Here is a 12,581-nt window from a genome sequence, read left to right on the forward strand (position 1 = left end):
TTTTCTTATTATCAGATAGAAAAATTCATATCTCGCTTCCAACTTGTTGAAATATTATTCCGGCATATAAACTTTGTTATTTTAAATCTTTTTTCCCTTATGAATTTTAACGAGCAGAGGTGCTTTTTTCTATAGCCTATATAGAGTGGTGTCAAGCTGTCATGTTATTTTTATTCAGTATTGTTTCACAAAGATTAACGCTTGAATAACTTTTGCCAAATTTCACTTCATTAAGAAAATTCACGTTTTTTAAATAATTTGTTTCGGGCTTCGCTCAACTTATGGTAAAAAAACCGTCCTACAGAACGTATGTAGTATTCGCAACACCAGCACCCATATTGAGACCAAGCATTCATTTCCTTTTTTTTTATAATATTTTATCAAAAAAGACCACGTCCAGCACGCAGTGAATAAAATATATCAGCCGTAGCTGAGAGTATACACGAAGACCGTTGAGAGTCGATTCGTTGCCGTTTGCAGCAACTCGGACTGCTGTATACAACGACTTGACGCATTTTACATTGAGGTCTTAAATTAAAAGCTTACAAAATACAGCTGAGCAAGAGCAAGAGCTGAAGCCGCTCGACTTTCTGAAGCGACTTAGCTTCAATCTATGAAGTCTTGAAAATTTTTAAAAATATTTGACGTTATCGAGTCAAATTTTGTTCAACGATGAGGCCCATTTCTGGCTCAATGCATATGTAAACAAACACAATTGCTGCTTTTTGAACAAAGAACAACATGAAGATATTCAAGAGCTGCCATTTTATTCTGAAAAAACAACGGTTTGGTGTGGTTTGTGGGTCAGTGGAATCATAGGCCTATATTTCTTCCAAAATGATGTCTGTGAGAACGTAGCCGTCAATGACGACCATTATCGCGACTCTTTGATGACTAAAATTGAAGCTCATGATCTCAGCGACATTTCGTTTCAACAAGACAGCGCCATTTCCGCCACATAGCAACAATCAGTAGATTTATTGATAGAACACTTCGATGAGCAGATAATTTTACGATTTTGCCAGGTCAATTGGCCACCAAAATCAAGTTATATCACACGTTATATCAAGCGGACAATCCCGCTTCGAATCAGACCTTAGAGCAATACATCACGTGGCATTCGCCAGTTACCAGTCGAAATGATCAAATTAGTCAACGAAAATTAGAAACGTAACCGCTGCCAACATTTGAAAGAGATGGTCTTAAAATAATAAGTGCGAAAGAATGTTTTTTCGAATGATAATAAACATTCCCCCATTAAATATGAAGTTTTTATGTTTTTTCTTAAAAAAGTAGGGAGCATCGAAAAGGATCACCCGTTACAACTCAATGAGCAAAGCATTATAAATCGCAAAACTAATAGTTTTGTAGGAAATTTACTTCTCCACAAAAATTTTTTCTTACAATTACAAAATATATGTATGCACTAGCATCCAACCCTGTATACGATCAAGTTCGAGTGAATAGGATTTTCTTTGAAATAAAAAAAAATTAACTATTAAGTTATTGCCTTAAGATCTATGTTTAAGACTATGCAAATCATCAATATACCAGGTCGTTCGTTTTAACAACTTTCCAAACACTCTGATTTCTGAAAGAAATGCTGAACAATTTTTTAGAGTAAATATTACTCAAGAATAGGTATTGAACACTTTCCAAAAAACACTCAAATTTTATGAAAATGGTAACCCATGTTGCCATAATGGTCTATGGTTGTTAGGTAAGTAGGTATTACTAAGTTCGTTTTGTCAATGTTTAACCATTTGTCAAGCCAATTATAAAACATATTTTAATTCTAACGGGCGTTTTTTTTTATAGGTGATATTCTTAATGACGCAATTTCCGGAGTAGGTCCTTTTGACAGCTGTTAATTGACTCATACGCAATTTAGTTTGCCAATTCATAATGAACAGACTTAGTTCAGGACAAAGTTTGCAGGTCGTGCAAATTTATTATCAAAATTGGTTCCAATCCAGCGAAATATCGCCACTGGCTTCAATAATCGCCCAACAAGTCGATAACTCGAGCAACTATGGTTCGATTTCAAACCACAATTACTCTAGTGTATAATGCCCACACTCAAAGACGATGTACAGTACGCACCGAAGACGCTTTGCTGGTGTGGATCAGAGCATCGACGAAGACCTGAATGAGTCCATCTGCCAGTGCAACAAACTAAGTTGTGTCCATCCACTTTATGAAAAATTTTGCTGGAGCTCTTGGTTTCTGGGCTTACAAACTACATATGTATGTCTCGTTCAAAAAATGAAGCAAAATGACCATCAAGCGTGTCGCTATGGCCACTGATCCCAATTTTCATAAAAAAATGTCTGGATTTTGGATGAATGTTCCTGTCAATGTGGAACAGTAAAGAACCATGTTTAATGACTTTTTCGCGCCAGAATTAGAGGATGCTGATGTTGAAGGTCTCTGGTTCCACCAAGAAGGCGCTACGTATATGTTAAATGCAATATAGCTAAAAACAGAATTAATTTTTAATGAATTTTCCAGAGAAAAGTTCTGCAGAAGATTTATAGTCAGTCTATGGAACGATGAGCTGAACGAGTTATACGACGATTTTGACATAGTTCAGCGCATTAAGAGACAGCGGCAGCTGTCTAAGTCATGTTGTCCGAATGGATGAAAACACTCCAGCTCTGAGAGTATTCGACGTAACACCTGTCGGGGTAGCAGGGGAAGAGGAAGTCTTCCATTCCGTTAGAAGGACCAAGTGGAGAAGGACCTGAATTCGTTTGGAGTCTCCAATTGACATCAAACAACGAAAATGAAGAACGACTGACGCGCTGTTGTAAACCCGGCCAAAACCGCGTAAGCGGTGTCTATGCCAATAAAGAAGAAGAAGAAACTGGAGAAGAACCGTTAAAGTTCAAGCAAGCTCAAAGACAAAGCGGTGCAAAGTTTGGAAATAATATAAAGACTTACAAGACATTCTAATAAGGTAACTTGAGAACTATGTCTACGCATAGTCGGCAATATGCTCACGCGCAAGTGGAGTAAAATATGATATTTTTTAATGATGTTGCAACTTTTGACCAAAAACTGTCAGCGGCTGAACTTCAAAAACCCACGTACTGTTATAGAATTACAAATTATTCAATTGCCATCAGCACTAAGCAAGGAAGACACAAAAGTGCAGCAAACACAAACGCCGGAGGCTCAAACATTTGAAATTAGTATATAAACACCGGCTGACAGCTTACCGAACAACATTAACTCAACGAGTGTGCATCTTTATACTTACAGTTCTTAACTAGCAAACAAATAATCACAATGTTTAAGTTGGTAAGCAGAAGATAAATATTCATAAGAGCAAACATTTTACCAAAATACAACAATTCTTCACTACAACTTTATTTCAGCTCGTATTGTTTTGCTTCTTCGCAATGGCTTTCGCCCGTCCCGGATTTTTGCACTCGGCACCACTCCTAACCACTTACCAGGAGGAGCCACGCTTGGCCGCACTGCCCGCACTGTCTGCATTGCCTGCTTCGGTACATATTGTCGAGCCATTGATCACCACCCAACAAATTGTAACACCTCTGCTTCATGGCACCATACTTAACCGTGGCTTACACTAATTACAGAGGAGAAACTGAAAGACCCGCAGCCGCAAGCATATAATATATGAGAAGAATTTAAATTTCTGATTAATAAAGTGCTGCATTGAAAAAGAAAAATATTTCTTTATTTGTGTCTTGTATGAAACAGTCGGCCCTTTTTTGGTATTATCTCATAAAATGTAGGATTTAGTAAAGTCTTTAAAATGAATAACTTTGATGACTTTGGAGGGTCAGCAATGTAGTTGGCAAAATCTTTTTCTTCAACGCTCAACTTAAGCAGCCTTCAAATGACTGACGGATTTGAAAAAGCGCTTTAAAATTCAATGTCATTCGACCCATACGAATTTCCTTACCAACATTTTTAGTTTTCCTGACAATAGCAAATCTGAAAAATTCGAAACTCTTAAAAATTTGGCGAATCGAACAAGCAACTAGTATAACTTAAATATACTGTTATAGAAAAAAGAACTACCACTTTTAAGGTGTATCCATATACTCTCTGGTATTGAAATCGACTGGGTAATTTAGTCATTCAATACACATGTAAATCTCTTTGACAAGAGACCTCAAAAAATAAGCAGCTAGTGATAAATTGAAAACATTTGGCGATCGCACCAAAGTATGAGGTGCCCTTGAAAGTGTATTGAGATAGCCAGACTTTTTAAGATTTAACTTTTTTTTGGCAAAAGATAATAAAATTTTGGAATGATACCGTTTCAACTATAGTACCGTTTTAGGCTTTAGACACTACCCTTTTTTTAATAGCTTAGTAACAGGGGAGATATTTCGAGGTTCCCTACCTTTCTAAAGAAAAACACAGAAACTTCAAATTTAATGGAGAATATTCATTATCATTCGAAAGAACATTCTCTGGCATTTATTTTTTAAGGGTTATCTCTGTCAAATGTAGTCGCTGCCTACGTTTGCGTTGGTTCCTCCGTTGAGGCCATTTTTCGATGACTCGTTCGAGCAATTCCACGATAACTCGCGAATAACACGCGTGATGTTTTGCTCCAACGCTTGAATTGAAGCGGGATTGTCCGCATAGACTCTAGACTTTACATATCGCCACAGGAAAGAGTCTAACGGTATGATATCACACGATCTTGGCTGCCACTCGACCGGTTCAAAACATGAAATTCATTCACCGAAGTGTCCTCTCAAAAAATTATTGATGGCTGCGATGTGGGTGAAATGGCGCAGTCTTTTTAAATCGAGATGAAGAGCTTAAATTTCAGGCGTCAAATAGTCGATTTTCATGGCGCGATAATGGTCGCCGTTGACGGTTACGTTCTTACCGGCCTCACTTTTGAAGAAATATGGACCCGGTGGAACCACCGTCCACAAACCACACCAAACCCTTGTTTTTTCTAGATGAAATGACAGCTCTTGAATTTGTTCAGCTTGTTCTTCATCCCAAATATGGCAACTTATCGCTTGAGCTATAAATGGACCTCACTGCTGAAAACAATTTGTCTCGAAAACGTCGGATCATCTTGGAAACTTTCAAGAGCCCATGAAGGCAGGCGATGTCTCTTGCAAAGGCTGTATTTTAGTTCTTGCACAAGCTGTATTTTGTACATTTTTTATTTATGATATCGACCTAAAATGCGTTAAGTCGTTTCATATGTCAGTCCGAATTTCTGCGAACAGCGCCGAAACGACACTTACGGTGTTCGTGTATACTCTCAACTACGACTGCTATATCTTCTTCACTGCTTGCTGGACGTGATCTTTTCGGTCGAACATTATCCAATAACGAATGCGTGGTCCTAAGATGGGTGATGGTGTTGCGAGTAGTACGCTCAGTAAGCCGATTATGTTGACCTTAAGTTGAGCTAAGAGCGCGAAACACATTCTTTATAGAACGTGAATTTTCGTAATAAAGTTGAACGATTTGTAAACGTTGTTCAGGCGTAAGTCATTCATTGGTGAAATGCCAAATAATACTGAAAAAAATAACATGACAGCTTGCATAAACCACGCGCGATCTGTCAAAAAATCACCCTTTATAAGCAGCATTTTCTTATATATGAAATCTAAGATTTTTGGAACGAAGCTATCTCAACTATGGTATCGGTTTTGGCTATAGCTATAGCTTATAATATCTTACAGTCGAATTAGTACTTAAGACTTTGGGAACAATTTCTTTGAACACAAAAAAAGCATAATCACATGAAAACTACACAAACTTTATATGAATTTCAGTTGACTTTATTAGAAATCATTTCAATTTTTCAATTTTCATGCGAACTCTTTCCGATATTCAATGTATGAACTCATAGGTGACCGGTTTGTAGTCGGAACGATATTGTTGCTGAAACGAGTCAGGTGTGTGCACGCTGTTGTAGGTCTCTACAGTCGGCACCGGCACAGCAGCTTGAATGCGTGAATAAGCCAATGGCACAATTGCAGCGGTGCGTGCTGCCGGCACTGCGAGCGGCAGTGGTGCATAATAAGCTGCCGCAGAGCTGCCGGCGGGCGCATAGTACACCTCCGTAGCCCATGCTACAGTTCCCAACAGACAGGCGAAGAGCAACTGAAAAGAGGGAAAAGAATGAAACACTCCGGCTTCTTATTCTATAATTTCAATATAATTTACCACTTTCTGCATAGCACTTTTGTAATCACAATTTATCCGCTTCCTCGAAACACTTCTTTATCTTGCTGCCACAGGCGCACTGATGTGTCCATCGGCACTGCATTGGCACTTTTATATAAGCCATCCTCCGTCTGTTAGCCAGCAAGACATGCAGCAGCAGCAATCAGACTGCAATGCCAAGGACAATCGACTAAGGTCACTGCATTTGCCAGAAGTTGACTTGCTGTCACGTTGCATGTACGAGCATTGGTACATTCTTGCAACACCCGTAATTACCCATAAAAGTTAATATGTAAATGAAAGAGAAGTGCGCTCACTTTTCGTCTGTTGGTAATAAATAGACTTGGTACTAGCTTGTTGGCCACTTCGGAATGTTGGTATCACAAAACTAAAGTTAATTTAAACGCTGATTCGATGCGCATTCTTGATGCTGCTCTTTGGGAAGCAAGTAGAACTTCTTCTTCTTCTTTACTTGCGTAGACAACGCTTACACGGTTATTGCCGATTTAACAACAGCGCGCCAGTCGTTTCTTCTTTTCGCTATTTGGAGCCAATTGGAGATTCGAAGTGTAGCCAGTTTCTTCTCCAGCTGATCTCTCCAACGGAGTGAAGTCTTCCTTTCAATAGCCTGCACAGTCCAAAGTAGCACCTGTTGGCAAGACTTATTCTGCGTTGCATTTCGAGGCTGACGTTGATGCTGGTTCCAAGATAGTCGAAATTATCTACGACTTAAGTAAAACTAATTACTGAAAATAGTTTTCAATATTGTGTATTCTACAAAATGTAACAATATCGTTAATATTTAAAGTAAAATAAAGTAATCGTTACTGGCCCGGTTTTAAGAAAAAAGGAAAAGCTCTCGAACCTTCCGCAACTTGTAAGACTAAAAAGCATTTTAACATAAATACAATGCGAATGGCATGTGATCTTCTATAAAAGTACATAGTTAGTAAATGAAGTTAAGAACCCACCTACCCACCTTTGTCCCTACTTTGTCAGTATGAAAAACGATCGACGATCGCAGTTGACGAGGCCGATTCAGATTATTTATTAGAAACTCTTTTGAATGTACAACGAAAAGTTCTCACATCATTTCGTCAGGATGTTCAATAGCATACCATAAATCACAGGAATGAAATGGAACTGTTAGATTCGGTTTAAGAGTGCTAAGGCAAAGACCAGATCGATTTATAGTATTCAATTTGCGGTCACTAATTCCCATATTTAAGTTATAGATCAACCGGAAAGTGATGAAATGACTTCTAATACTCAGTATAACGGTTTCTGTGTTTTATATTTCAGATATTTTCTTTGATGATGATGCACTGTATCCGTAGTTTTGTTTAATCTTGCTGCTTTTAAACTAGTAGATTATTGACTTGCTTTAAAAAACATAAACATTTCGAGGTTTCCCTTTTTTTTTAAGGAAAGACACAGAAACTTAAAATTTGATGTGGAATGTTTATTATCATTCGAAAGAACACTCTTTGGAATTTATTTCATTTATATTTTGAAGATTATCTCTTTCAACTGTTGGCCGCGGCTTCGTCTTAGATGGTCCATCCCTTGAGTTCAATTTTCTATGACTCGTTCGAGCATTTCGACTGGTAACTGGCGAATGAGGCGCGTGATGTTTTTCGTCAACGCCTGAATCGAAGCGCGATTGTCCGCACAGTCTTCAGACTTTACATATCCCCACTGAAAAAAGGTGTGATATTGGTGGTAATTTGACATGTCCAAAACTTGAAATTATCTGCTCACCAAAGTGTTCTCTCAATAAGTCGGATGTGTGGCAAGTGGCCGTCTTGTTGAAACCAAATGTTTCCGAGATCACGAGCTTCAATTTCAGCCATCAAATAGTCAGTATTATGTTGCGATAATAGTCGCCATTGACGGTTACGTTCTCACCGGCATGATTTTTGAAGAAATATGGACCAATGAATCCAACGGTTCATATACCACACCAAACCGTTGTTTTTCTGCATGAAATGGCAGCTCTTGAATCTCTTCATGTTGCTCTTTGTCCTAAATGCAGCAATTTTGCTTGCTTACATACATAACTATTAAGCAAGAAATGAGCCTCATCGCTGAACAAATTTTGACTCGAAAACGTCGGATCTACTTGCAACTTTTCAAAAGCCCAAACGTTGCTTGGGAAGATCGAGTGTTCTTGTACAATCTGTACTTTGTCAGTCCGAATTGCTGCGAACAGCGCTGAGTCGACTCTCCACTCCTTCGTGTACCCACTCAGCTACGACTGCTATATTTTCTTCATTGCGTGCTGAACCTGGTCTTTACGGTCGAATATTATCCAACAAAGAATGCTGGGTCCTAAATTGGGTGATGTTGTTGCGAATAGTACGCTCAGTAGACCGATTATGTTGACCATAAGTTGAGCGAAGCGCGAAACACGCTCTTTACAAAACGTGAATTTTTCGTAATAAATTTGAATGATTTGTAAATGTTATGGCGTAAGGCTGTCCACATTGGAATGGTACTGAAAAAAATGAAATGCCAGTTTGACACAACTCAAGCGTGATCGGTAAGAAAAGCTAGAGAAAAAGGCATATTCGGATACCCCATTGATTATATACCTTTACCATTTGACGACTTTAGTTGATTTAGTATGTCCGTCTGTCTGTATATACGGGAACTTAGTTAGTACAAACTGAAGAATCATAACAAAGTTCTTACTACTGTGATCAAATTGAAAGGTGATACACTTATGCTAACGAATTTTCCAGTTATCATAGCCCTTAAAAAAATCCTCCGTCGTTAAGGCCATCACGCATTCTTCGATTCAGCTTTTATACCCTCAATTGAGTCAAAACGGTGTGCTCGTAGTGGTCATAAGAATTTGCTGAATAGTCAGAAGTTATACGAAGGCAATTCAGGTGAATGTGGTGGTTGTGGCACGATTTTAGTTAAAAATGTGGCGAAATGAGCACGAATACCAATGCAGTATGGGATGGTGCATTATCGCACTTGTTCGTTCAATAAATTTCAAATTTCAAATTTCATAGTAAAAATTGAAGAATTCACTTGTAGAGCATCACAAAACGACGCTTATCTCAAATACTGATTAATATTTTGACATGAAATTTAGCATAGATGTCACCAACAGTACTACCAACTTACAGAAAAAAATGTACCAATTCGAAAAGCACGCGAAGTATAAAAACTTTATATACTATATAAACTTTTTTTCACACAAAACCTTTCATGGATTATTGCTGAAGACAATGGTACAAACTCCAAAACTTTTTTAGATAGCACCACTATAGCATATGGCTGCCATGCAAACTGACCAATAAACACTAAGTTCTTATATGGAGAATTTTCTTATTTGAGAAGAGTATTATCGCTTCAGTGCAGCCAAAAGAAACGTTTTTTCTTGGTTTTAAGTGTCAGGGCAATTCTAGAACCAGATTATTGCAAAAAGAGATCATGCATCCATGCTATATCATTCAATCTCATTCTATGTTATCGTGTAAAATAGTCGAATAACCGGGTGTAATAACTACGACCATCTATTAGCATTATCTAAAGTTCAATAAATAACACCAAATAACAAAATAAAAACAACCAAACTTCAAGATTGATGCGGTAGCTGTAAATCAGTTCAAATTTGAAGGTGTATGTAAATCATCATTTACATTAGCTAAACGTCTTTCCAAAAGACATTTTTGGAACAAGCAGAAATGAATATCTTAAAATTAATTCGTCCAACTATTTGTACTAACGTAGTAGATTTCTAGTCTACAAATCCCGATATAACAAGCTATCTAATACTATAGAAGGACATGCGTGGCTCCGGTTAATATACGAGATATGTGAATAGTTCAACGGAGTTTGGTGCCCCAAATTGATATAACCGATTGATGAAATTATTTTCGAAACTCTGCTTGACTCTATAGACTACATCTTGGTCAATATTTGTGATTCGCTTCACAATTTAAAGTATTTCATTTAATTTCTTTACACAAAGTATTACTTGGTGTCAGAAATAGATGTAGTAGCTTGATTCAAACCTTCTCCTATATATCGACCATGACGATCCCTGCTTCTTCGACTTACCCTATATATATAGATAGTTTGTAATATTTTAATAATAATATTTTTGTCATATTAAAATAAAGTGAGCTTATTTCTGACGATATTTCGTATGTTCTATCTCAGTGAAACTTGTGTGAAGATTAAGATCTTATATAAATTAACTTGATACCAAAAATAAACGCAATCGAATGAACGTTTGATCTAGTAAATAATATTAGATACATTGTCAAAATAATTTATAAAAGTTTTTCAGAGAAATCAAAATATTTTAGAGTATTCCTACATATTGCGTCAATATCCATTGTTCAAATGCAACCAAAATAATGATTTCCGTATCCAGTTTCTCTACTCTTAACTTTTCCCCGGTATACATTTGAACAAAAGTCTAAATGATATCGTCTAAGTCAACAGCCGCCTTTTGGCTCCGACAGAACGTGACCGTTCCTTGTATGCCTTAAACAAATTCAAATTTGTTTCATCAGATTTCATTCATAATTACTTTGAAGTGAGTAACTTTGTGAGGTAAGAGTGAGTGCCGAGACATAAACATTAGATAAGCTAATCCACTGATAACACAATCCGCAAAACAGTTCGGCAAAGCATTGACATTTTATCTAGTTGTAAATGGATAATTACTTCCTGGCGCTGAGGAAACAGTTATTTTTTGGTAATATGATTCAGTAATTCAGAGATAAATAAAATGTCAACGGTATATCATGCAATGGAGTGACTCAGGTATTTGTTTATCAAGTAGACAAATCTATGCGCCTACGGAGAGGGATAATTTAGAGCAGCTTTCCACTATGCCGAAGATTTTTTGTTTTTGCTTCACATATAGTAATCGTGTTATCAGCTGTCTCGGCGATTACAAATAGGGAAGTTGAGATTTTATCAGCGATAAAGAAATGACCAACTTATTCCAGATGAGAGCACCATAAAATTTATAAATTTTTTATAACATTTTCCATTGTTGCCAAAGCAGACAAAATAGTCATTCTTTAGCATTTAAATTGAAACACGCGGAATTAAGTTCTTGTATGGAAAGTTTTTGTATTTGACGAAATACATATCTGCAAGAAATTTGGCATGGAATGGAAACTTGTTTACAAGATCGAAGCACTATATAATATAGCTATTTTACAACCGCCGATCAAAAACAAGTTCTTTAAGGAACCTTTTGTATTTGTGAAAGTTGTTATAGCTTCGATGGAGCAGACGTTCCATTGCCCGACCATAAAAGAGTCCGAATCGCAATCACACGTCTTAAGAACAACAAAGCGGCGAGGGCCGATGGATTGCCGGCCAAGCTATGCAAATACAGCGGCGAAGAACTGATGAGGAGCATGCATCAGCTTCATTGAAGAATATGGTCAGACAAAGGAATGACCGATGATTGGAATTTAAGTGTGCTCTGCCCAATCCACAAAATGGGAGACTCCACAATCTGCGCCAACTACCGTGGCATAAGCCTCCTCAACTTCGCACATAAGGTTCTTATTGTATTGTTCGTATTGTGTGCACGAAAAGGAGCAGCCTTTATGCCGCGATGTCCGAATTTGGTATCCCCGCAAAACTAATGCGGCTGTGTAAACTGATGTTGAGCAATACCAAAGCTTTCGTCAGGATCAGGAAGGACCTCTCCGAGCCGTTGGTTACCAAACGAGGTTTCAAACAAAACTACTTCTTCAATGTACTCTTGCATAAACTAATTCGTTCTGCAGAACTAAATGGAGAAGGCTGGCGTACGCCGATGATCAAACACCGCGCCGTTAGTTCTGGTTTCTCCAGAACGGATAAGGAAGCGAGGAAGCGAAGCAAATGGGTCTGGTAGTGAACGAGGGTAAGAGGAAATATATCCTGTCCACAAACAAGCAGTCGTCGCACTTGCGACTTGGTTCCCACGTTATTGTTGACAGTTATAACGTCGAAAGTGTAGATAATTTTATCTATCTTGGATCCAGTATTAACAACAACAACAATGTCAAAAGTTAAAAAAGTTAAAAATGAATCACCATAATATATGTACATACATACATCTCATAACTGCGCTCCACTCCCCTCTGCCTGAGTTGCTAAAATATCTCCCATTCTCGAAAGTTCAGTGCATCTTCATTCATTTCTACAATATTTATTTGTTTTTAATTTTCCCGTTGGTTTTCATAACACTTATGTTTAACTTATTTACAAAGCAATGCATTATCAGTTCATTAGACTGCAAGTCAACGAATTCGAGTCACAACGGTCAGGTGAATAAACCCCTGCCAAGTGCACATAGCGCTAGCCTTTTGCTAACATTTGCGTCCAAAATTATTGTTTCTACACCAAAATCTACCGGACTTTCG

General features: G+C 37.7%; 2 protein-coding genes across 2 annotated transcripts; one reads left to right on the plus strand and one right to left on the minus strand.

The window, feature by feature from the left end:
- The first annotated feature begins 3,179 nt into the window (after positions 1–3,179).
- LOC120778712 lies at positions 3,180–3,642 on the plus strand. Its single transcript, XM_040110674.1, has 2 exons — positions 3,180–3,303; positions 3,381–3,642. Exons 1-2 carry the CDS (start codon positions 3,292–3,294, stop codon positions 3,597–3,599), a joined length of 231 nt encoding a protein of 76 aa, XP_039966608.1. The 5' UTR covers positions 3,180–3,291; the 3' UTR covers positions 3,600–3,642.
- Positions 3,643–5,836: 2,194 nt separating this feature from the next.
- On the minus strand, positions 5,837–6,240 carry LOC120779002. The gene is made up of 2 exons (XM_040111105.1): positions 6,184–6,240; positions 5,837–6,120 (listed from the first exon to the last, which is right to left on the minus strand). The coding sequence occupies exons 1-2, from the start codon at positions 6,193–6,195 to the stop codon at positions 5,848–5,850; spliced, it is 285 nt and encodes a 94-aa protein (XP_039967039.1). The 5' UTR covers positions 6,196–6,240; the 3' UTR covers positions 5,837–5,847.
- Between the last annotated feature and the right edge of the window lie 6,341 nt (positions 6,241–12,581).

Source organism: Bactrocera tryoni, chromosome 5 (assembly GCF_016617805.1).
Source record: "Bactrocera tryoni isolate S06 chromosome 5, CSIRO_BtryS06_freeze2, whole genome shotgun sequence".
Taxonomy (NCBI): Eukaryota; Metazoa; Arthropoda; class Insecta; order Diptera; family Tephritidae; genus Bactrocera; species Bactrocera tryoni.